Source organism: Chanos chanos, chromosome 2, assembly GCF_902362185.1.
Source record: "Chanos chanos chromosome 2, fChaCha1.1, whole genome shotgun sequence".
Classification (NCBI taxonomy): Eukaryota; Metazoa; Chordata; class Actinopteri; order Gonorynchiformes; family Chanidae; genus Chanos; species Chanos chanos.
In genome coordinates this window covers 24,588,073-24,614,609 of record NC_044496.1, presented here as the reverse complement: position 1 = coordinate 24,614,609, position 26,537 = coordinate 24,588,073, and the positions used below count along the sequence as shown (strand labels likewise).

At 41.9% G+C, this 26,537-nt stretch overlaps 1 protein-coding gene across 1 annotated transcript; it reads left to right on the top strand.

Moving 5' to 3' along the window:
* pid1 (phosphotyrosine interaction domain containing 1) lies at positions 1-26,537 on the top strand. The gene is made up of 3 exons (XM_030766716.1): positions 1-150; positions 8,731-8,877; positions 24,740-26,537. The coding sequence occupies exons 1-3, from the start codon at positions 121-123 to the stop codon at positions 25,217-25,219; spliced, it is 657 nt and encodes a 218-aa protein (XP_030622576.1). The 5' UTR covers positions 1-120; the 3' UTR covers positions 25,220-26,537.

Here is a 26,537-nt window from a genome sequence, read left to right as displayed (position 1 = left end):
ATTGCTGGAGGAGAGACGAAGAAGCGAAAAGCGCCGTTAGCGAGCAGATGTTAGCGGGACTACACATTATCGAATACCCAGCTGTTCAACTCACTTGGCAAACCTTACCATTTTTCTAAAATGTGGCAGCCTGCGACAGAAAGATTGCAGGTAATATAAGTAATGTTGTTCTTTGCCCTGGCTCTATTATACTCATTTGCTAAATGTTTTGAGAATCGGTTGTTCAATTTGTCACAATCTTTGCGAACGTACGTAGGTTAACCTTGCAAACAGATGGATGCTAGTGCTAGCTAGTTAGCTGGTTACCTTGCTAACGTTACCTTCTCCGGCTTTCCGTTATAAATCAAAGATATTTGTTTTCACGCTTTCTGACCGCTATCCTTCTCATAGTCATTGGGAACTTATTCACAGTCTGTGATACAAAGCCAGATAAGTGAGTTATGGATGGCTTTTGTCCAATCTCCAAATTTGCTGCCACCCTCTAGCCCCTTACCCAACTGGTGCTACGTTTTACAGCGCACTTTTGCGTTACGCAAGCGTAGGTAGTACTTTATCACCAGATGATACTGTGTGCTTCGGTATGATCTACAGAGATGGCCTTCAGACCGTTGAAGCCGACTGTCCATGAACAAACGCCTCTTGTGTGGAGAACTCGCCTTTGACCTGCTTTTGGGGCTCTATCCCAGTTTGCGGCATTGTACTAACGTTAAAGAAACTGATACCACATCTGTTGACAAGCTGTGTGTGTCTCGGGTTAGGGGAAGACTGCATTCTTTGGAGAGGTTCATATTTGTCACCGTTTTTCCATTGAGTTTAATCGCCATTATTCTAGGCAAACTGCGGTCAAGATAATCTCCCAAGGGGACAGTCATTTACCTGCTTTTCTTACCACTTTGGAAGTGGGAAAAATTGTTAATGACACGTATTTTGATCTCTAGGGGTGCAGGGCAAGCCGCGCAACGGAGCTGGCTTCACGTCTCCACCGTTCGTAATGCTCTCCAGATGTCGAGTACACGGCTTGCCAAATGAACTTGCACAATCCCTCTTGCAGCGCTTTGGCAAAGCGATTGAAAGACTGAGTCGCGTAGTAAACTTTTGGAACGATGATTTTAGATTTGATCCAACCACATACTTTGCCGCGAAATACCATTATTTGAAGAAATAACTTAAGTTTCAAAGCCAAACCATTTTGTTGAATCTTAATCCACAGTATCAATCAGTTGCATTCTACATTCCATAATACGCATATTTACATGCAATACTCATAATGTTGTAATATTTTATTGGCATGAATTATAGTACTAGTAAAGGACACAAGTTATGGACCTGTATAAGACATGTATTATTAAGTTTGTCATTAGTGGAATACGTCATTTTTTCTGCGTTATGGGTCAAAGTGTTTGCATATTCAAACACATTTTGTCACCATCAAAAGTTAATCAAATGAAAAAACCAACCAAGCTGTGAATGAGCTCTCTTGAATTAGCGTCTCCCTATTCACTCTTTAAGGATCTCAGGTCACAGACCATGCAGGTTTAGCTTTATGATTAGCTGATGCGTTGATTTCATCGAAGCAGCGCTGATATAACTGAATTCTCCTCAAGTACAGAGAAGCAGTCAAACTGGCTGAGGGGCACAACTAAAAACTAACCAGTTAGCAGGGTTGGACTGCACTGATGTCTCATGTACAGCAGCAGGTTAGTCTCACTGTGAGAAACAACCAGACGGATGAGTACGATTAGGAACAGTTTTTCCTACTTGTTGTACATTTCCAGGCCAAAGCCTCCATGTTCTGAATGATTGTGGATGTACCTTTTTCTCACAAGCCCCCCCCCACATATTTCAGACAGGCATGAGAGAGTAATGTAATAGTAGATGTAATAGAACTGTTATAGAACACTGTGTTATAACCAGCATCTCTTTTTATCATTAGCAGTGACACAAAGGACTCCTTTCCTGCTTTTCATTGATCTGTGGCCGGTCAAGTTTTTGGTATTCTGTCTTTTAATTATCCCAGATTAGGTTTGGTTCACACTGTGTTCAGTTCAGTAGAACATGGATGGGTTAAAAGTATGTGTAAGTTGTGAGGATTTGTTAAAGAGCTCTTGGTTGATGGAGTTCTAGCTCTGAACTCGTCTGTGCTGGATTTGGATCTTTCTGGTTCTGTCACAGATACGCAGAAACTGTGTAAATTCCCTGGCTCTTTTGAGCATCTGTACACATGCTCTGTCTGATGTCTCAGGACTTCAGTCACAAGGCTGCCTGTACGTGTTACTGTGAGGCTATATGTAATTCTGTGAGCGTTTTTGAGCGCCCCCCAGATGATTTCTCTCTCCGAGGGCCGTTTATCATGCCATAATAAAGGCAGTTCCGTGTTAGTGCAGTTTAAAGTAATGGTAGGAATGTGAACCATCAACTCTGTGTGTGTGTGTGTGTGTATGTGTGTGTGTGTGTGTGTGTGTGTGTTTAGAGAACACTGAAAGTAGAGGAAACACCAGCGTTAAATGTTCTAATCAGGGTGTAGGGCATCATGAGCGGCCAGAGCAGTATCAGTGAGAGCCATAGTGTATATTCTGCATGTGTCTGGGACTCTTTCAGAAGAATGTGACACTGCTCTTGAAAGAGAAATTCCATCACTTGCTGTTTTGTTGTTGGTGGAGGAAAGTGCTGCCTTGGACACTGCTCCCGATTCTACCCGGCATTGTTCCGAGAAACCGACATCCGGTGATGGATATGGCCAGGGAATATGGTTTACTCTTCTCAGTGACCACTCATGCCCTGTGCATGGACTTGTTTTCATCCCAGAAGAGACCAGTCCCAGAAAGATAGAAATGTTCCACCACAGCATGGAACGAAACGGGTTTGTGTTTACTGATGTTTATTTTGTAGTCTAACGCATTGAGTGAAGCCAGATCGTGCCAGGAAAATGCAATCCCACACCATAACAGAGGTGCCAGAATGCTTCACAGAAGGAAGCAAGCAGTCAGGCCCATAGTATTATTTAGTTGTGCATCACACATACACTTGTCTTGCATATTGAGAACTGGGTGAACGATGACTCATCTGACCATATGACTTTTTTTTTCCACTGCTGAGTAGACTAGAGCCTGTTCTTTACAGCGGTTTATTTGCAAACGTGCATTTTTAGGTGTAAAAATGAGTTTATGCACTTTGGTCTTACCACAGCATTCCTCTCTTTGATGTTGTTGATGAAGGTGTCTGCTTACACTCCTAGATTCATATTTACTCTTGGTCGTTTCAGATTTGCTTGTCTGTAGAATGAACCAGTGTATAGACTTCATGACTGAGGAGTATGCAATATCGCCCTCCTTGATGTTTTTCCCCCAGCCGTCCATGTCGCTGTCACAGTAACCGCTGTTCCTACTGAAACATTACCGAATTGAGCTGTCTTCATCACAGAAGCTACTGCCAAACGCAGCCCAACAATCACTCCTCTTTCAGAGGCTTTTGAGATCTCTTCCTTTAGCTATGATGGCTGAAATCTTTGCCAGCTGCCCATGTCTAGCATTCTCTTATGTAACACTACAGAAGATAGGATTGTTAACTGAGTATAGGAACTATAACCATGTAGAAAGGACCTGCTCTCAGTATGTTTCATATTCCTCATTTATGAAAATGGTTAATTTATTATATAATTTATCTCTGTGTTTTATTAAATGCTGTAATCATCCAGTGAAATGGAGGCCTAGTCTGTCCTCATCGCTCGGATACATTGACTCTCAGTTGTTCTGCTTTCGTACCGCACTGGCGCATGTTCGCTTTCCTCGCTGCACCGTAACCATGGTGATCATCAGTCTCTTTCTGTTCTGTAACCATGGTAACAGGTGGTGCAGTTTCACTTCTTTGGCTGTGTTGATGTCCGTTCTCTGTGTTCCGGAACCTTGTGGATGCACCTTTTTCTTTGTTCCCGTGGACTGTGTTTACAGTAACCGCATGTAGCCACGGGGATATTTTAGTGCTGTTGCTATGGTGTTATTGAAAGTGTCTAGTAGATTGGAAATGACGGAGAACTACAGCAAAAGTAAATTGTGTTTGAGAGAAAGATGAATTTGTTTTGTGTAAGTGTTTGAAAGCCTAGATTCACATAAATGGCTGGTACTTCAGTTCTTTACAAAATATACTTACCTGCTACATGTAGACTATCTGTCACATCTGTTTAGACGCTCTTGTCCAAAAGTAAACTACTTGTCTGTCACAATGGCAAGTTCCACACAGTCCATCTCCTCCATCCCTCCCCTTTCCTGCCCTCTCTTAACCACATCCTCTCATTTTCTTTTTATATTCTGTTCTCCCTGATTCCACGCAGGCAAATCAGCAATTTTAACAGATTTCACAACAGAGCTGTGGCTCACTCACATGAAGCAGTTTTACCCACGAACATCTCTCTCTCTGTCTCTCTCTCTCTCTCTCTGCCCATGCTTCTGCTTTTTTGCTCTCTCTGTTTGTTCAGAAAAATCTCGCTTCAGCAATTTTTGCACATGCACTTCCCTAAACGAGTATTTCAGTTTCTCCAAAACAACACAAATTAAGAAACACCAGGAAAACAAAACAAAACAAAAAAAAACCCCTTGACTGAGCCAAATTTTCTGTCTGCAAGGGGAAAAAAATCTGACCTGCACAACTACGCGTTTGGGCACTCAGGCCAGAGTAATGTTGGAGCAGATGGGACAGTGGCTAGAAATAGCTTGAACTATGAGTAATAATGTTGACTGCATCTGTTTTATAGTTTTAATTTCTCACACAGGCCTAGTTTTGAGCCACAAACCATGGACAAATATTGTGCCTCTATCTCCCTTATTCATTCATTTTTTCGCATTCATTCGCAGTTCATTCTCAACCTGCTATAAGTGCATTGCTGCCTCAGGAAGTCCTCAGGAAAAAAAGTCCTGCCAAACGATGCTTTTTATGCTCTACACCTTATTTGGAGTTAAAGCACAGCAGGATCTACATCAGAGCAGCATAAACTGTGGAAGGGAAGTGATCCTGACTGACACATTTGTATAATACCAACCATTCACACCAACCCACTTAACAGAGGATGTTTCAGTGTAATTTCTGACTTCTGAAAAGTAACATAAGTGAAACTGTTGGACTGACCAGAGAGAGAGAGAGCGTTCAGAAGGCCAGGGGTTGAGGGATGGGGAATGGGTTTACGGTCATACCAACAGTTGGGTGTTCAGGGCTTTGGTTGTGCAAATGCTTAGTTCAGTGACTTTTCAGTGTCAGTGCAGTTGAGGAATATAATTGTACAAGTGATTTTTGTCTAACTCATGTTTCCAAGTGCATTCATTACAGCTTCAATTTCCAAACCTTAAAGTGCAGTCGGTGTAGATGGGAAGTGGAGTTGAACCTTTGGTGAGAAGAGATGGTGGAGGGATTTGGCACACAATGGCCCATTGAAACATTCAGATGGTGGAGTATCTGCTGCTGAACTTCCATGAAAAGATTAATTCCCATGACCACAAATGTGTGTTTGGTTACATATCCAGTCTTCCAAGAATGATGCTATATATCAGCTGTTTTTGATGGCAGAGAGAGTTGAGTTTAGCACAGATATACACCAGTGGTCAGCGTGATTGGACCACAACTCAATAACACTGTCCAACAGGGCTAATGGAATGAACTACTACTTGTTCTCTCTGCCTCTCTCTCTCTCTCTCTCTCTCTCTCTCTCTCTCTCTTTCTCTCTCCCTCTGTGTGCGTGTGTGTCCCGTGCGCCAGAGTTCTGTGGAATCAAGCCTGACTTCACCCAGTATAATCAGATTGGAGAGTAAGTGTGGCTACATTTGACCTTAATGAGAGTAAGTAATTGTGTGGATGCTGTGCACCAGGACTAAGTTCTTTGGTGTGATTGGCTGTGGTTGTGTTTATTTATGTGCGAGTGTGTTTGGGGGAGAGGGGGGTGTGGGGGTGGGCCTTAACTATGTGGTCTTTTGCGTCAGCGTCGCCTGTTTTTCACTGAAGTTTTCCAGAGAGCCTGGACATGCCACCCTCGCCTTTTGAGGTTTGGTATTGTCTCTGACAACATCCTACACCATCTCTCCACCAATCAGAAGACTGACTGCCGTATTCCCTGTGGACATCTCAACCAATCAAAGCACAGGACCTCCTACACATCTGCCCTGATCTGCCCTCCCCAAGTCTGGGTCTTGTGAAATACATTGTGGCTTCTTGTAAAGTTTCAGGCAGGGGCTGTGTCTGTGTCCGGCCTACCCCCGGAGTCATATGACTGATGTGTACTAAGTCTGTGAGTGGCTGAGTATTCTCTCTGCTCTGGATTAGAGCGTGCAGTTGTGCTGGATAAGATGGATAATGGCATGAGATTCTATATGCCCTACCTGTTGGATAAGGGCATGAGAGTTTGTATGCCCTACCTTTTGAAATCTGGCAGCTGGGCTGTCTGTCTCAGGGTGAACCGCAGACAGAGAAAGTGTGAGTGTGTGTGTATGTGTGTGTGTGTGTGCGTGCCAGACAGAGATGAGTTGATAGCAGTCACAGACCACTTTCTCCTACCCTGCTTGCAAACACCACCTATTCAACTCCACTCTGGGCTTTCATCTTCTCTGAAGCTGTGTGTGTGTGTGTGTGTGTGTGTGTGTGTGTAAATAAGCTGGAGAATTTCACCTAGTTTCAGCAAGGCTCAATGAATTCCTAAGTCTCTCTCTCTCTCTCTCTCTCTCTCTCGTCAACATCCCGGGAGACTCTTGTTATGCTTTCCTTGTGGACTGTTAAACACATCACTGACACACACACTCAAAATCCGTTCTCACACACACACATATTCAGTCTCACCCTGTCTGTGTACTCAGACTGAATGACTTCCACAGAAACCCTCAAACTGAATTTTTCTCTGTCCTGGAAGCACAGAACATACAGTAGTCCTCTGTTTATGTGTGTAAGTATGTCTGTGTGTTGGGATATTTGTGTGTATTTATTCTCCACTTGAGGAGACTAACCTTCTATTACTGCCCTCCATTGCAAGTATAGATTCTCAAGACATAAGGCCTAAGTTGTTTCCCTCCAACTCTCTCTCTCTCTTTCTCTCTCTCTTTCTCTCTCTCTCTCTCTCTCTCTGTCTCTCTCTCTCTCTCTTCTTTCTACCAGAAGTGTGGACTCCTCTCTGTTCGCTGAGCTCTGGTTAAAGTGTGTGCTCGTCACGAGTGAAATATGCCACTGCATTAACAGGATGCTCTCGGGCCGTCAGGCTGACTCAGAGCGGCAGGCTCCATCGGAGAATGAAATTTATCTCCCGACGCTGAAGGGGGAAAAAAGTTGTGTCATTTTTCGGAGAACAGACTGTGCCATTCCCAGGACTATAAGTCCAAGCAGCGTGTACTTGTCCTGAGCATGGTCTCAGGCGTCAGCGTTGGGAGCAACGTGTTGTTGGGACAATGCAGTATTGTAGAAAAAATGTGAATCGAGCCAAATTTTACACCCCCCTCCCCTCGCCCCCATAGCTCTTTCATGGAAAAAGCCCCCTTTCCTCTTCAGACGAAGACATAAATAGAATCAATAACAGAGGTAACTGGAGTCCTTGATGTTTTTTTAACATCCTGACTGTGGAATAAAGTCAAATGCAATGAAAATATTGTGAATAGAATTCCAGCTTTATTCCACGGTGTTGCTGCCCCTCCTGTGGAGCGTAAGACAGACACTCCCCCCCATTTCTCTTTCTTTCTTTCTTTCTTTCTTTCTTTCTTTCTCTCTTTCTTTAACCACAGGAATGTAGTTCTTGTTCATGAAGCCCTAAAGTGCTGATGAAGGGTCAGTGTAGGTTTATGCACATGTGGCCCTGGCCCTCAGCTTTTGCTTCCTTTCTTTCCTTTCACTCTGCTTCCTCTTATTCCTGTTCTTTACCTCCTGAGCCATCTCTCTCTCTCTCTCTCTCTCTCTTTTCCATCCTCCCGCCCCTTCTTTTTTTATGAGTCTTTCTGTCCCTGTCTCCTCTCACCGCTCTCTAAACAAACGTTTAATGAAATCTCTGACTTCAGCATTCCTGAAAAGATATGGAAAAGATATTAATCACTGATGCGTCTGTGTCATTTAAAGCTGCTCACCCCCGCTGTGAACAAATCAAAGTCATATGATGTGTGGCATGGCCAGCAGGTCTTATGGGTGCATTCTTTTAGGGACACAATGTCTATTAGTGCGTCAGCGTTTATGTGCCCGTGGGTATATGGGTGGAGGATTAGATGCGCATCTTCACTAAGCTTTTCTCGATGAAACTTCTCCCCTGGACCAGGCTCTGGAATGTCCTCAAACGCCAAGCATTCCAATATGTCTTCAGTGATTTGAGGAAGTTTTGTTCAGTCCCCCCCAACAACCCCTCACTCTCCTCTAAAAAAAAAAGCAGCCATCTCTGGGTTTCGCAAGACTGAGCAGAAACACGTGTGAGGGCTGGTGTTTGGCACTCTCCCACTCTCTTTCTTTCTTTCTTTCTTTCTCTCTCGCTCTTTCTCTGTCTCTCTCGTCGTTCTGCTCTTTAGAACCTCAGGTCAGGCAGATTTGGTAAGGCCTGCTGTCGTGCTTCGGGAGAGAGAGACAGACATGAAGGGAAAGCAAGAGAGAGAATGTGTGTAGCTAGGATTGTGGCTCATTCTGATCCCAAATTCTGCTCCAGATCAAAGGAAGCAGGACTGACACACACAATCAGATCCTGATGCGTTTGTTACTCCGACTGACCCAAGCCTCCTTTTCTCTTCTTCGCAGCATTTCCAGACAATGCTGAAAACTAAACTCAACGTTCTGACGCTCCGCAAAGAGCCCCTGCCCACGGTAATATTCCATGAGCCAGAAGCCATTGAGCTGTGTTCCACCACGACGCTGTTGAAGAACCGAACACACATGGGATACAAGGTATGCAACTCTCAAAGACCTAGAACTGTTCTTTTATCACCACGTTCCGCTATAAGTTAGAAAAATAAGGCATAAGGCTTGCTGGAATCACACCACCGATGTTTAATGGTGTGACAGAAACATTGGAAAGTCTTCAAAAGTGTGACCACTGTTATGTAATTCAGTGTACAATCTTAGTGGGGCATTATAAGCAGATTAGTTCAGAGTTTATGTATATGACCCTAACAAAATAACATTGTCATGATAAGACCTTTCAAGGCTAATGTTTTGTGTGTTTGTATTTGATATGCAAAACTCTTCTTATGAAACCAGAATTGCTATGGTTACAGGGTTTGTAGTGTTAAATAGATGTATACTGCGAGGGTTGTGTGTGTGTGTGTGTTTGTCTGTTTGTCTGTCTATGAGTGAGGTATATGTGTTTGCTTCAGTGTTAATGTCTCACTCTGTTATTATCTTTGCACTACACTTGTACACACGCACTCCCACTCACATACACCCACACACACTCCTCAAATACTGCTCCTTCCAAGGTAACAGAGCCTGAGTGGAGCTTTGTTGCCATGGATACTTTAACATGCATTTAGTGGTGAATACTGGCCAAAAGTGAATGGAACGGGCATAAAGAAACAAAAATGTTCTCTCATTTTTTGTTTTCAGAAGCTCTATAGCGGTATTGGGTATTTAACTCACATCCAACCTAATACCTCAGTGTCTGTGTGTATGTGTGTGTGTGTGTGTGTGTGTGTATGTCCATGCATGCATGAGATTATTTATATGTGCTAGGCTGTCCATACTACTGCTGAGGCAGGAACGTGAAATATTTTTTATACTCTTACTTTTGACAGTGATCCTTTTGGTAAACAATGGCTGTATTTTGAGCTCTTTGCCCCTGTATACCCACCCACATCTCCACTAGCACCACCATCACTGTGCCTCTGCCAAAAGCAGCCCTGCACTAACACACACACACACACACACAGAGGGTCTAAAGTGTGCCACAACCTAGACCACATTCTTGGCATTCTCTCATTAAGACAGGAACTGATTTGAAGATTTGGCTGGTCTGGGTTTCGGTTCGGTCCAGTTCTATAATAGCCTTTATTATGATGGGTAATTAGCCATGACTAAACTGGGAGGGAGAAAAAAAGCATTAATTTGAAAGCGTGTATGTAAAAGTAAAATAGGAATTGTCCTTTGAATTAGAGAAAATTTAAGCAATGTGTAAAATGCAAGTTGTCTTTTCTTGTTTGTTTGTTTTATTTTGTTAAAATGTCTTATTAGATTGTGCTTTTCAACAGTATGGCGGGAGATAGATAGTTGGCATTTGGGAGACTGATGTAACAAAGGCTTTTTGACAGAATAACAAAGACAATGACATTACATATAGTCAAAGTGAAGCACAAATCTGGTCACCTACTGAGGTTTCACCAGTACTCAGTGCTTCTACAAAGCCTGTCGGTACGGCGTTGCCATGGACACTCATCATGCTGTGTGGGTGAGTAAAGGAGCGGGTGTGCTGCTCTTAGAGAACACTGATAATAAAACCATCTGGATAACACCACTGTTACACGTAGACCATCTGTGTGTGTGTGTGTGTGTTTGTGTTTGAAACGCTGGCCTGTGTGTTTTTCAGACTGTGCATTGGACTGTGTTCCATACCTACAGTTCAAAAAGCTTTTTTTTTTGTTGTTGTATTCACCCTTCCCTGTAATCAGCAAACATCTCGTTGTTTGGAGGGAGGGAGGGAGGCAGGCAGGGAGGGAGGGAGAGAGAGAGAGCTAGAGAGTGTGTGTGTGTGTATGTGAGAGAGAGAGAGGGAGCCATCATTTCATCAGTGGTTTCCAGATGAAGACGGATGTGAGTGAAGCTTGAAGGATACTGCCAGCAATTTTTGGTTAACTGATTGCATGTGTGTATGTGTGTGTGCGTGTGTTAGAGTGGTTTATACATTAATCTCTGCAGAGCCGCATGGCCTTCTCCACAGTTGGCCTTTCTTTGATCTGGAGTAGACTTTGGTTAGAGTGTATACCGCAATCCCAGCTACTCTTTCTTCTCTCTGACTCTCTCTCTCTCTCTCTGCCTTGTCACTCTAACTCTTCTGTCAGTTCTGACAGCCAGGTGCCTTAGACCATTTAGACTTGCTGAGGTGTGTGGTAGATGCATGTGTGTACATATCCTAGTTATGAATGCCTTCATTATAGAGCCCAGAAATAAGCTCACAGCTTATACACACTCTGCTCTGTGTGTCACCATTACATGAATACACATACTCTTTCTTCCTCACCAAACGCAGCCTCCCCACACACACACACGCACACACCTCAAATGTCATCAATGCTGACATCCCATTTCCACCCTCTACCTGTCCACATGTTCTTTTGTTACGTGACCACTGAGCAAAGCTTTTCAGTAAATGGTAATAATGTTAAGAAGCTCCTGTGGAATGCCCAGCCTGCTGGGAATTCACTTGTGGAGTTATGCGGATATGGGATTTCCAACCTGGCATTGCCGACTGCTCAGCTTGGCTGGTTGCTCCCTAGTGGTCAGTAGAAAAAGAAAAAAAAAACTGCTAATGTCACCAGTCTGGAAAAGAATGCTCTAATGAGAGGGGACATACCATAAAGAACCTCTGTCTTTCTCTTCGTCTCTGTGCTCTGGCTACTGACTGCAAAGTCAAAACGCAGAAATGTTGAAGCAAAAAAAAAAAAAAAAAACAGATGAGAGAGCCAAAGACAGAGAGAGAGACTCTTTATTGTTGTTAACACTTGTAGTCGTGGTCACATGTTTGTCATTACACACAAGAGGCTCCGTGCATGCGTGAGTGCCTGTGTGCTTGTTTGTGAGAATACCTGGCATTGGTCCTCAAGTCTGAGCGATTGCGAAATTCCGCTTTGTGTCAAAACTTGACCAGTCGTCTGCTGTGATAAGTCCTACCTTAAATGGCCTGGCTGTAGCTGAGTATTTTCCTGCCACTGTGGCTCTTTCTGCCACTGTCTCTCTCTCTCTTTCCCCTCTCTCTCTTTCTCGCTCTCTCTCTCTCTGCTTTCTTTCTTTCTTCTTTTACTCTATGAAGCTCCATTCACACGGAACCAATATGCTCCCATTCATCCTCAGTGACCACAGCACACTGTTAGCAATTAGCAGGGAAAGGGAGAGGGAGAAAGAGAAAGGGGCTTTGAGGACAGACAAGAAAAATCAAATAGGTCTGTGGTTCTGGTAGTAGTTACAGCCAAACTCGATAGAGACACGCTATAGAAGAGACTATAGGGAGACTTAGTGTTTGTCTTTAGATAAAGATGCTGTCAGTAGTGTGAGTTTTGTTCAGGTCTATAGGTTGGGTATAGAGTAGATGTTAAAGTGTGTGAGAGAGAGAGTGTGTGTGTGTGTGTGTGTACCATGTATTTGTATCTTTCTGGGAACCAAAATTCCCCAGTAAGATAGCATAATCTGACAAAATTGCCTTGTGGGGACCAAAATGCATGTCCCCACTAGGAGAACAACATTTTTCTAAACTATATTGTTGTTATTCATAAAACAAAAAGTGTCAAAACATTTCCTTGATTAAGGTTAGGGTTATGGATAGGTTAGTATTCTTTAGTTACAGGATAATGGGAGTCAATGGCAATTCCCCACTAGGATATGAATAAAGGCTTGTGTGCACGTGCGTGTGTGTGTGTGTGTGTTTGTGCTTGAGAGAGAGAGAGAGAGAGAGAGAGAGAGCATGCTCTGGAAAAGTAACTGTGGTGCTGGGTTGGACTCTCCACATTCTCTCCTGTGTGATATGTGGCGTACGCCTGGATGGCGTCTGGGTGCTGTGGAGACAGAGAGAACAGTCTGTCTGTAGGAGTTCCTCTGAGAGATATTCATAATCTGGTCTCAGACACACACGCACACGCATGCGCGCGCACACACACATTCTCTGTCTTATTCCTCTACTTGTATTTTGATAGGTTTGGAACATTAGTAATGCCAATATTTTAGCATATTAAATTAAAATCACAGATCCACTGTCTGATTATGGAGGCTTTGTACAATACATCCCTTCGCCGGCCACTTATATGTGTATGACTAAGCCATGGATACCTTCAGATTATGATTTACACAGATTTTTTTTTTTTCTGATCCAGGACAGAGGATCAAGGCCAGTCTCCCTGTTTAGCTCCATGTGTTTCAACATTCCAGTCTCCAGAACTCCTTCTCTCTCTCTCTTTTTCTCTTTCTCTCTGAAGTAAATCATCTTCAGAGGAGAACAGACATTACTGGCATTTCCTCTATCTGCACACAGTCATGATTCATCTCAGAGAGAGAGAGAGAGAGAGAGAGAGAGAGTGTTTAGCTCTCTACAACTTTGTGCTCAGTGTATGCCACGTGTTCAGCAACTGCTATGATAAGTGCACCTGGGACACTTCATGTGTACCATATTTTACCCATGTACTCACACTGACACAAACCATTGTGCGGTTTCTCAACTCTGTGAGCATGGGACACAGCGATTTGAAATTTGCATGAGTAAGAGCTAGTAGCAGGTTGAGCTCTACGTCAGTATGTGCCAAGAGAGGCCTTCATACATTGACAACACAGGTCCAACAAGTGCCAACATCTCAGGGTTATTTGTTCAATAGCTATGGAATATTCTGATGAATAACTCATGGCCTTAATAATTCCTGGTCAGCTATTTGTTCATTTAGTCGTACTGTTTCTTCATTTAATTGTTGTATAAAAATGAGTGACCATTTTTCATTTCTTGTATGTAATTTTAGATTTGGGCATCCCCTCTTTCAGTTTGTAATACATATTAACAGTAATTGGAGACGGACTGGGTATGTGCTTGGGTGGCATTTTCCCCCTACTTCAGTTTTTCCTTTGTTTTTTTTTTTGTTGTTGTTGTGTTTGGTGGAGAACAAATCTGTGTTGGGGGCAGTAATTAGTTTATCACGATGGAATCTTTGTAGTCAAATGGTACTGGAAAACTACTTTTGGCATACTGACATTTAGAGATGTAACGGCTTACCCTTTTCACGGTTTGGTTCGACCTCAGTTTTTGGGCCTTGGTTCAGTTTGTATCATGGTTTGGGTTGAAAGAAACTTGAACCAACTCATAACTTTACAGAAGTTTTTCTTTTTTTTTAAAGATAAACTAATTTCACACAAAAATTAATATTAATACAAACAGCAACAAAACTCTTCAAAAAAAGGAATAAAAACAAAAAAATTTCAGTATCTTTTAAGTCTCTCCTTTTAGAAAATGAGTGTAAGAAAATAAAACTTGAGCAAGAGTTATTTTAAGGCTCTTCTCTGTGACAGTGAGTCGAAGAAATATAAACATCAGTATCTTTCAAGGTTCTTCATCAAGAAATTGACTACAAGATTTCTGTTGTTGTATATGACAGCAAATCAAAGTACTGCCACAATGGCAGGGTTTGAAGAAAGCAGGAAGGTCCTCAGTTTCCAGACTGTCACTTGAACATGCTGTTTCAGCAGAAAAAGAACCACATGACAACTGCAAAATGACAACAAACTGCTCTGACCTTTTTTAGATCAACACCCAAGCACTTCGATATAAGAAAAACAGGTTCTCATTCAGGGAGGACTAGAGGCCTAGATTAGACCCACTTGATTTGTTTACCTGGATCCATAAGTTCCTGTATATTATTTATGGTCTGAGTATGGACTCCTCAATTGCTTTGTGGTTATATAAAATAGTTACTCAGTTCATGATATCATTAAAGCTGTTACAATCATCTGCTCAGTTAAAGCATACATGCACATTACAATAAAAAGAAAATTATAATTAACGTTATTGTAAATGATCAGAGGCGCAAATAGTGAGGAATTTCACTCAGAATACATATTCCATAGGGGGGGAGGGGCTTTTTACTTACCAGAGCTGAGGTTAAAAAAAAATCTGCTATTCACTACACAGTTGCTGTAAGCTGGACTGACTGTAGAACAGTGGTTTTAACTTTTACTCCCCTCCTAACATTACCTCATATTGCCCCTACACTTCTGGGTATTGTCATTAGCACTACTTAGGAGATTAGAGGTTTCATTTTAGAGAAATTAGTCATCCATGTTTGTGAATTAGACATTCTGAACTTCAGTGCTCAGGAACCATAATATCTACAGAGATGTGCTCAATCCATGAACCATATAATTTTTGCATAACCACACAACATACAGAACTAAAGAGGGTATCTAATTAGTGAAGTCAGGTGGGTTAATGCATGGTCAAGTCAAAAACCAATAGAGGCTGTGATCCTAGAGGACTGGAGTTACATTAGAGGATGCACTAGAGCACACACATACTCATCCTTGTTTAACACGTGATTGATGCACACACACGCAGAGTTTATATTGTTAGACTGTTAGATGTGTGTTCACATGCCATTTCCAAAGTATACAGATTTACCTGTGACTTGCCTAGGTTTCCCCCTCTGCCCCTTACCACCTAACCACCCCACCACCACCTCAGTGGTCTGCTAACACCAAGAACCCACACCCTACATCCTAGAAATGTATTTGTATGGGCCCCTGAAACATTAATGTTTGTGGTCATGTTCTGTTGTATTAGACCAAAATAGCTGGTTTTTGAACAGATAGGGGTGGCGTTTAACCAGAGAGGAGACCAGAAATGTTCTGCATTTGCCTTGTGGTTTATCGCAGCTTGACTCATGACTGTCTCGACATTATAATTTCTTCACCTCTTCCACTTCCTAAAAGAAAAATTATACTGTAAGGCCTGTTATAGTGTTTCAGAAGTGCATTTCTGCGGAACAGAAAATGGATTCTGATTTGTGGACCAGGAGTAGCCTCACTAAAGCTGAGTAGAGTAAGAGTTGAACGGAGCATGAGAAGAGAGGAGAACAGACATGCCATATTTAGCTCTTGTGGTTTCAGACTAAACAAAGCCTTTGCAAGACAAAAACAAAAAGACTGACAGTGTTTTTTTGTATTCACAATTTTTCTCTTGAAAACAACACCAGCTGCCCCTTCTTACTCTCTCGGTGTGTTTTACACTGTCTCAGTGCTCAGTGTGTTTTACACTGTCTCAGTGCTCAGTCTCGTTCCCATCCAGTCTGATCTGTCTCTTTGTGTCTTACTGTGTCTTAATTTTCACCCTTTTTTCTGGTTTCTGAGCTGGCGGTGGTGCTAACAGAAGAACATTTTTGAATCAGACAGTAGACCACGACATTCAGGACAGTCACAGAACTGTTGATTAAAGGGCTAAAACTCACACATGGTCATTATATGAAACATATAATGAAACAGGCTAGAACACTAGGGCTGTATTTCATTAGATGGTTGATAGATTGCACTCTCCCTTTCCAGGTCTTTCTCTCTCTCTCTGATATACAGAAAAATACCATGGTACTGGACACATGTAGCATTATTAGACCCTGCTACAGTATTACAAGGTAAGTAGCACAATAATACTACCATAGCAGTTTACTGTGCTCCACAAAGAGGCCAAAAAGAAGACATGGTGAAGCTGTCAGGGGTGCACTCTTGAGAAAAATGCAAAATGCATGCCTTATTACACTATCTACCAGATCAAGCCTCCTCTATACATCCATTTTACATCAGTCTGGATGAAATTCCTATGTTAAACATTCCTCAGCCTCTGGAGTTTAGACGTGTAGCAAACAAGTACAGGTAACATGGAGAAAAGGGTTAAATTTTGAAAAAAATTATTTATATCAAAAAGAACTGATTTGATTTGTGTTGGGTCTTGACAGCTGTTGAAGGTTCTGGTTCCTTGCTCGCTGATTAAAACTGGCTCAGGAACCGTATGTATGGGTCCTCCAGCTCCCTCAGCTTGTCGGACAGGATGGTACAGTCCAGACCCATCTTTGTGACCCTGGCTCTCTGCTCCCGCTCTCTCTGAGCCTTCCTCTTTAGGGCCTCCCTTTCTTCCCTCTGCCCAGGACAGATGGGTGTGGACACTGTCGGGCAGGTGGAAGGGCCACGCGTCGGGAGGTAGGGATGGTATTTAGGGGGAGAATGTGGCTGGTGATGTTTTGTGTGGAACCCCTCAGCAGCTCTCCAAGATGGACAGTGAACGTCCTCAGCGCTTCTCTTAAGAACATTCTTGGAGAGCCGTGGACGCACACCGCTGCCCTGGTGTGACATCACTGGAGGGATTCTGGTTCTCCCCTGTGGAGCAGAGTTGGCTTTATGGGAGATTGAGGTTTTCCCACACGTTGCTCTCCCTTGTTGGCATTGCACTTTTGCAGTCTTGGCACCAAGCGGGTGGAAGACCTGGATGGACTGCATAAAGTGCTGATAAAGTTGACATTTGGTCCGGCACAATGGCAGAACTGTGCCCAGGTCCTCTCCTGTCTGGTGCTGGGCCACTGAGCAGGTATTGAGTGGGCAGCTTGGCTCATCTGTTGAAATGATCGACTGATTTGGTAAAACTAGCTAAAAAGGGGTAAGAAATACTCATCTACTCTATAATTTTCAGTCTCTGCCACTGTTTTTTTTATTGTAGCAATGAGAGATGTGCAGATTAAGATAATTCAAAAATAAATGTATAATTTAGGTCTGCAAGAATTGATAGAAATAATAGCTCATGAAGTGTTTCATAAATATTTTTTTCATCCTGTGGCAAACAAGTGACTTCTTTAACTTCAAATGTTAGTTAGTTATAAATCTTACAAATGATCTTTTAGAACTGATAGTAAACTGATGGTAAAATCAATATTCTCAGTAGTAATAACAGGAAATACCTGCAGCTGTGAATGGCTGATACGCAGGATTTGTGATCTTGTATAAGAGATCCATTCCTTTCCAGGCACGATTAAGCTACTAAAAATAACAACATTCTTCATGAGTTCAGAAAATAAAATTTTGTGTTTAAATTGAAGTAGTATTATCAGTCAACTAAGTTACTTAAATACTTTCTTTACCTTGATGCTGGAGAATAGTTTGGTATGTAGGTTATCTTCTGATTTAAATCACAGTCTTCGTGACAACTCGCAGAAAACGTTGGACGCTCTCGGTGTGTAGTTTGATACGACATGGTACAAATGTTGTATGGAATATTTATGGACATTATTAATGAGGTCATAGTAGGGTGCGAACAGGCGTTCTTTCGCGTGATGTCATAATGTTCTGGAAACCCCCAATGGAGATGACTCTGGACAGAGGAAAACAACATTCATGAAATGAGCATAAATCAAATGTGCAACATGAAATATATTGTTTTCGGCTGAATACTTTTAGTGAATCTGTCGTAAGGTCGCGTGCTTTGACAACGAACATCAGTGTCGTCAAACCGTTTGCATATTTTAGATCTTGTGTAACAGAAGCTCAGCTGTTCACTTTGTCAAATCGTGTGTTTTACGAAGTCCGAACGGAGATAAAAACAAAAAAGCAAATTAACTCTAAGACATCGTGCAGTAAGACATCGACTTTTGTGTACGGAATCCATGTAGACACAAGGTTTCTTCTATCAGTGGATCACATATCGGCCTACACTGCAAGCGTATTCATTATTGTGTCTGAACTCGAACTGGTACCGTGTGTAGCAAGGGTTCACCCGTACAACAGGGAGTTGGGACGGCAGTTGAACCATAAAATGACAATGTCGATTTATAAAATAGGTATAATTTCAGGACTATCAATTTATCAGTATCAATTGATTTAGATACAGCTGGTAGCTGCCTCTCTTAATAGGCAAAGTGCCTGACTAAGGCGCGCTTTAGGAGCTAGCATAATACAGTTTCAGTGGTACAAGAGAATTAACGTTGGCAATTGCGTTAACGCAACAGGGACTTGAACCTTAAAATGAAAATGCCGGTTTATAAAACAGATATAATTTCGGGGTTATCAATTAATCAGTTTAGGAAACATTAAGAACTTGAGAGAAATTTAAGCTGGGGGGTTCTAGCTTGCACATCAGTGATATGCCTCTATATTGAACTTTTTGCCCATTGTTACAAAACATCGCTGATTGAATGTGCCAGACTTTTGTTTTGGCAGACTGCTGTGTAAATTTAAGAACAGATACTGCTGGTAGCTGCCTCTCAACGACAAAGTACCTGACTAAGGCGCGCTTAGGAGCTAGCATAATACAGTTTTAGTGGTACAAGAGAAATAACGTCGGCAACGTGTATTTTGTTAAGTATGGAAGCCCTAAGATGCCACGAATTTACATTTAACTAGGCTCTGTTTTCGCGTGATAACATGTTACATCTTGTGACTGACCTGCACCTTTCTAGTGAGGTTCTCTTCGAATGAATTATGTCGTTATCTCGTCTCGTTATTTCTTGATAATGACATAAATTAAGTCGAGATCTCGAGAAAACAAAGGGAAAATAACACGATATCACGAGAAAATGGAATCTAAATTAAATGTAAATTCCTGGTATCTTAGGCTTCCATACATAACATTTTTTTCTTTATAAAATACAAAGACAGTTTTCTTTGATCATGGTTGAGAAATAAATATTTAGATGGAAAAATGTACGCTCACAGTACCATACTGCTTTTACGGTAATTTCTCAGTCAACGTAAACGGTGCAAATAAAATTATGGCAGTTGCATCATATACGGTCTCAAGACACTGCATACACTTGCCATGTTGGATTTTTGTAAGGGTGAGCAAGGGGTGGACTCAAGATGGCTAATTTGTGCAGTTATGCTTGTAGGCATCGCGTAACTAGCCTCCTTTTTTTCTTCAAATGTTCTAATATGACAGAGATTGTGATAAGCCATACCAAGTCTTCACAGTGACCATAATACAGAGGTTTTGGATTTTCAGTAAACGCGCTCTTTTTACGATGTGTGTAGCCCCCCCTTCCAAGCCGACATCTGTACTATTAGCTTGAACCTAGCCAAGTAGCTCTTGTTAGCGTAAGGAGGGTTCCATCATAACAACAGCAAATGTGCAACGTAGAAATGTCAGATAAATAAGTGAAAGTCTATTCATCATGACAGTTATACCACCTAATTATTTTATATAAATGGTTTCTTGCTTCATATATCCTCACTTCTCACTTGAAACCGAAGCACTCAGTACTACCTGGAATGGAGCTTTAACATGCATAGCCTAAAGCCAGGTTAGGTTTTCAGCATTATCTATGAATTTTTTTAACCATTCACTCCTGTCAAACCTCCTTCAATTTGATTAGCCTCTGTCACAGTCTTTAAAAGCTTCACTTTTCATGTTCTGTAATGTCCACAAGTTTCATAAACCTCGAGAACTACCAAGAAGCTGGGAAACATGCAGTCACAAGAAAAACTTTGGGCATATTGGTTGTGTAAGTTGATTTAAAATACAGCACTAATATTGTATGTTATGTGCAGACATCACTGATGAAGTCATAGTAGGGTCCAGAAACCATGCTAGTTGGTCTCACAAGCTACTTTGAGGTGGACAGTGGCTGTGCCTCACAGCTTTGTGGTCTGGTGTTGTTTGTCGTTTTTTTTATCCCTTCATTGTGCAAGAACATTAGTTGGTTCTGTTTGTGCGCCTCTTTGGAAGCCTCTGTGTCTGTGAGTTTGTGTCTTTCACTGCACACCAGGCAATACCTACCACCCTCCTTCAGTTGATATAATTGAGGGGCCATGACTTAGTCTTCAAACTGTTTGAGACTGAGCCATGCTTGATCTTATGTATCCATACATCCAGTAGCCTATATATCAGTATAGACTAAGTTCTGAGTTTTAAACTTTTCAATCGCTGACCCTCAGGGGTGCTGAAAACCAACACAGACAAAATAGACAAAAAGGTTCATTTTTGACAATTTATTTCTCTCAAAAAGAATTGATTTCTGTCAGATCTCAACACATAGCTGTTGAAGGTTGCAGTTCCTGGCCCGCTGATTAAAACCGGCTCAGGGACCGTATGTATGGGTCCTCCAGCTCCCTCAGCTTGTCGGACAGGATGGTACAGTCCAGACCCATCTTTGTGACCCTGGCTCTCTGCTCCCGCTCTCTCTGAGCCTTCCTCTTTAGGGCCTCCCTTTCTTCCCTCTGCCCAGGACAGATGGGTGTGGACACTGTCGGGCAGGTGGAAGGGCCACGCGTCGGGAGGTAGGGATGGTATTTAGGGGGAGAACGTGGCTGGTGATGTTTTGTGTGGAACCCCTCAGCAGCTCTCCAAGATGGACAGTGAACGTCCTCAGCGCTTCTCTTAAGAACATTCTTGGAGAGCCGTGGACGCACACCGCTGCCCTGGTGTGACATCACTGGAGGGATTCTGGTTCTCCCCTGTGGAGCAGAGTTGGCTTTATGGGAGATTGAGGTTTTCCCACACGTTGCTCTCCCTTGTTGGCGTTGGACTGTTGCAGTCTTGGCACCAAGCGGGTGGAAGACCTGGATGGACTGCATAAAGTGCTGATAAAGTTGACATTTGGTCCGGCACGATGGCAGAACTGTGCCCAGGTCCTCTCCTGTCTGGTGGTGGGCCACTGAGCAGGTGTTGAGTGGGCAGCTTGGCTCATCTGTTGAAATGGGTAGACTGATTTGGTCAGACCTCTTTAAATCTAGCCCAAAAGGTTAGGAGATACTTTTAAGTTCAACAATTTGCAGTATTTGCAACTCTTTTTATTTTTGCAAGGCGCGATGTACAGATCAAGATAATTTGAAAATACACATGTAATATCATTTTTTGAAAGAACTGATAGAAATAGTATCTCAGAATAGAGTTGTTTCAGTAATGATATATCTCATTATTTGGCAAACAAGTGACTTGCTTAAATGTTAGAATTTGAGATTTATTAGTAATTATGTTTAGTAATAATAATGAAAAATACCTCCAGCTGTGAGTGGCTGACAAGCAGAAATAGCAAACTTGTACAAGGAATCCATTCTATTCCAGATGCGACGAAACTATTAAAAGTAACGGTATTTTTATGAGTTTAAAATTTGAATTTTGTGTTTAAATTGAAGTAGTATTATCATTCCATTAAGTGGATTGCATGCTCCCCTTACCTTAATTCCGGCGTGATTGTTGCGGTATGCAGGTGATTGAAAATTCAGAGTTCGTATTACTCGCAGAAAACGTTGGACGCTCTCGTTGTATTGGTTGATATGAGATAATACAAATGTTGTATGGAATATGTATGGACATTATTGGTGAGGTCATAATAGGGTCAGAAATGGGTTCCTTCAGGTGATGTCACAATATTCTGGAAAATGGAGATGACTCTGGACTGGGCAGGACTTTATATTAAAAATATGAAATGAGCATAAATGAAATGTCTATCACATTTTAAACCTTGTATAAGAAATAAAAACTCAACTGTTCACTTTGTCAAAGCACCAAAAATTATACTCCGACAAGTCAAGTGTGTCACCTGTTTCACACCAACCCGACGTCGTGGTTTATGTGTGTTGTACGAAGTGCAATGGAGATTAAAGTTGAACAAAAAAAGTCAACAACAACTCGCGTACATTGTGCACTATGACATTGCCTTTTGCTTGTCAAATATGTGCTATTTTTTTTCTATCAGTGAATTACGGCCAGGTATACACTTTCACCGCATTTACATTAGGTTTTGTGGACCTGAACAATGCCGTGTATAGGAAGGTTTCAAATGTTATTACATGTTTGAAATGTTACTACTTGCAGAGGTGGACAGTCCCGAAGTATTTACTTGAGTACTGTACTTAGGTACATTTTTTGAGTATCTGTACTTTACTTGAGTATCAATTTTTCTGGAAACTTCTGACTTTTACTCCACTACATTTGAAATACAAATATTGTACTTTTGACTCCACTACATTTCTATGAAAGTTCTTGTTACTCATTACTTTGAAGCACAGCTTTGAAGTCAGCGAACAAATTTTCTTTTCTTTTCTAAAATGCAATAGGCCATATTGTGTTTGTCACCGGAGAAAAACCAACCACAGTAAACTACTCCTACGCTGTCGGTCAAGTTCAAAATGCGTGCTGCACTGGATTTTTATGTATTATGTATTTTTACGTGTTTTTTTACATATTGGGACCGATGTGATGTCTCAACTGGTTTTCAAGCTAACTGGTTCCTGTACACGTTCATGCGCTGTGTTTGCCTAACTTTTTTTGAAGGTGGATGTGATGTGGTGCTCACTGCTCACTTAAACAATTAAATCTTGTTCGCCACAGTAGATATGAGATGCGACTTGAAAATCGTGAATAATATGTTTGTGAATGTGTGACGAATCTGGTGACAGAGGCAGACTACAACTGCTGATGTTGAGACAGTGCGTGAAAGCGTATGGGTTCCAGTTAGCTTGGAAAACAGCTGGAAACACCGGGTCCTGTGTTAATCCACTGCTGACGCATACTAATAGCTAGCGAAAATGCCGAGTTAACGTTACTGACTAAAGTCCTTTCAGAAATATATGTAAAAACTATCACTAAATGTTTCATGGTCAGTTTCTCATTTCTACTTTTTTAACCACTGAACTTGTATACTTGCTTAATCATGATGATGATGATGAAAGAGATAATAATGATAAAAAAAAACTATAATTATTTCTGATTAACAGAACACACACACACACACACACACACTGCCAGAGCTGTGTCAGAACACTGCCTTAAATAAATAAAAAAATCGAAACGATAGTGGCTGTCCTTTTGTCAATTCAGCTGGGTTTCTATAGGCTTTGTAGCATGTTCCACAAGCTTTTTATTCTACAGGTTCTACAAGCAAGTCAGTGCATTCAGTAGGTTGTTTCAGAGTCATTAGGCTCTGTAAATGCATTGTGGCAACTATACAACAATGTGTTGACATTAAAAAGTACTTTTGAATACCTAAGTATTTTTAAAAGCAAGTGCTCCGCAAGTACTTTAACTCAAGTAAAATTTGACTGAAAAACTTTCACTTGTATTGGAGTTATATTTGACCAGGAGTATCTGTACTTTTACTCAAGTAATGGAGTTGTTTACTTTGTTCACCTCTGACTACTAGTTGTGTATCTTTAGTAGCTAGCATAATACGGTTGAGTTGTACTACAAACATACCATAGTAAGGTGTTCGTACATTGGCAAAATAGTTGTTCTTTTTAAGATATTTTCCCTTAATCCAGAAAATGACCATGGAATAAATTAAAATATTGGTATCATACTAGTGGAATGATATAGCATCACAGTACCCTAGTCATTTCAGTTCATTTTACAGTTCACAGTAGAAACTAAAATCCCATGATAGTTGTAACATGTACCACCTTTACCCCACTTCAGAGTACCACAGTGCACTGTGTAATACAATATTACTACCATAGTAATATCATGTTATCTGTTTGTCATAATGAGCGATGGATGCACTTCTGATGGCTAACTTGCATTGTGTTTTAGTGATGCGAGCATCCAGTTTTGTCCCAGGATGATTTTGTTGAAATGTTCTGACATAGTGAACATGATGCAGAGGGGTTTGGATTTTAATTGGAAGTTAAGGAGCCCTTACTTGTATATAATTTGGGTTCCATTGAGAGAACAGAAAATTTATAGCTCAGTGATGTCAGATAATTTAGTGAAGAGTCATTCATCTAGTAGATTTGAATGGAGACTGATGCACTCTGGCACTTTGACTCTTAGAGCTGAACAGTGGATGTGCCTCATGGCTTTGTGATTGGGTGTTTTTTTTTGTTTTTTTTTATCCCTTCAGTATGCAAGATCATTAGATGTGTCTACTTGTGTGCCTCTTGAGAAGCCTCTGTGTTATGGATTTTACTTCTGTTGTTTAGTGTAGTATCTCATCACGTTTTATTACAGATGACTGGACAAACTGAGCTTTGTGTTCTGTATGGGGGCAAGAGGCAGCTGTTTTAGTCATGTGTAACAAAGGAAGAGACACTGTTCCCCTCTTACCCTTGTTCCTTTTACCAGCACTAATCCTCTGGTTTTGTTTGTGTGACCTCTCTTTAGGTGACGTACCTTGGAAAAGTCACTATCCCTGGCACACAGTTCCTGTCAGGTTGCACAGAGTCTGCCGTGGTGGGATTATGGGACATGCGGCGAGCCTCTGCCCAGAGTGATGCCAGTGCTAGCAACGCCATCCTGGAAATCCGTCCGTTCCAGGTAAGGTTGCACCACCTGGATGGACGAGGGGAAACGACAGTCTCCATGGACACCTACCAGGTGGCACGCATTGCGTACTGCACGGCTGACCACGAGGTGAGCCCCAACGTGTTCGCCTGGATCTACCGTCAGATCAACGACGACCTCACCTTCCAGATGGACTGCCATGCCGTGGAGTGTGAGAGTAAACTGGAGGCCAAAAAGCTGGCTCATTCCATGATGGAGGCCTTTAAGAAGACCTTCCACAGTATGCGAAGTGACGGACGCATTCACAAGAGTGGCTCCTCCGACGAGTTCCCCGAAGACTCCACACCTGATGACGGCTGATTTGGCCTGCTCCTGGGTGTGACCTCTCTCCTATGGACGAGAGGGGAAGAGGTGGGGGAGGGGACTGGGATTTATCACACTCCTCTCTCTCTTTCTCTCTCTCTCTCTCTCTTTGGAGCCATCATGGAAGAAAAAAAACAAACAAAAAAAACCTGACTGACACGAAACCCGATAACCCGAACATGGAAGGTTGGTGTGCTATTTTCAAAGGGAACATACAACAAATTTATATAAAAAAAAAAAAAACACACACACAAACACAACTAAAAATGTAAAGAAATACAACAGCAGACCAAGAGCCGAAAAACAAGAAAGCTAATTTTCTTTCTTTCTTTTTTTTTTTTTTTTGAAGATGGCCTCTAAACAGTTGTATCGTTGCCCTTTCTCTAAGCACCTAAATATCTAAATTGCAACGATGTCACTGAGGAACTTCTTGTAAAAAAACGTTGTTAGAACATTTACACTCCCACCTGAAGCTGCTGTATGTCTTTGAGGCATTCTGTCCCTCTTTAGCCAAACAAACCCATGGATTTACCCGCCACTGTTATGACCCCCTTCCCTTGAACCCTAACCTCGGACCTTAACCTTGCTGGCTAGGGTCCACTGTTAATGTTAGCCTTACTCTGCCCCTTTCTGATTGGTGGAATAGTGGAGCAGGGATCTCTGGGATGTGGAATTGGCCTGTAACTGAGGGGTACATTTAGGGTGACGGTAATGGCAAACAGCCAGACCCAGGGCATTCCCCAATTTTTTATTAGGCCATAGAAACGTCACCCGTTCTGCCTATGTTTTAAGTTTTATATTTTTGAAGAATACCAAAAGTCAGTGCGTTTGTAGCTGTGTTTGTACAGCACTCTATGAGCCTCTATAACTTTTTATGGAACGGGTTCTATGTAACAAGCTTATCGAGTATGAGTGAGAGTGAGTGTGTGTAGGTACGAGTAGGGGTATGTGTGTGTGTGGTCGTGCGTGCGTTTGTGTGCCTGCACACTTGTGTTTTTGTCTAATAGTGAAATTTGATTTGATTTTTTTTACCAGAGGGATAACCTTAACCAATTTCATTTGAAGTGAGATATCACACAGGGTTCATCAATTGAGGCTCAGCATCTTTTTAGTTTGTACTGCTTTTTGGGGTTTTTTTTGTTTTTTTTTAAGAGATAAAATTTTGTTGCCCTGCCCCCACAAATTCTGTAGGTAGAAGACCAGAAATACTGTATCGGAGGGCAACAGAGGGTCTCTCTACAGTTTTTCTGTCTGGGGAGGGTTTTGTAAGAAGTTTGGTGTACCCTGAATGCCCCCCCGCCCCCCCCCCCCCCCC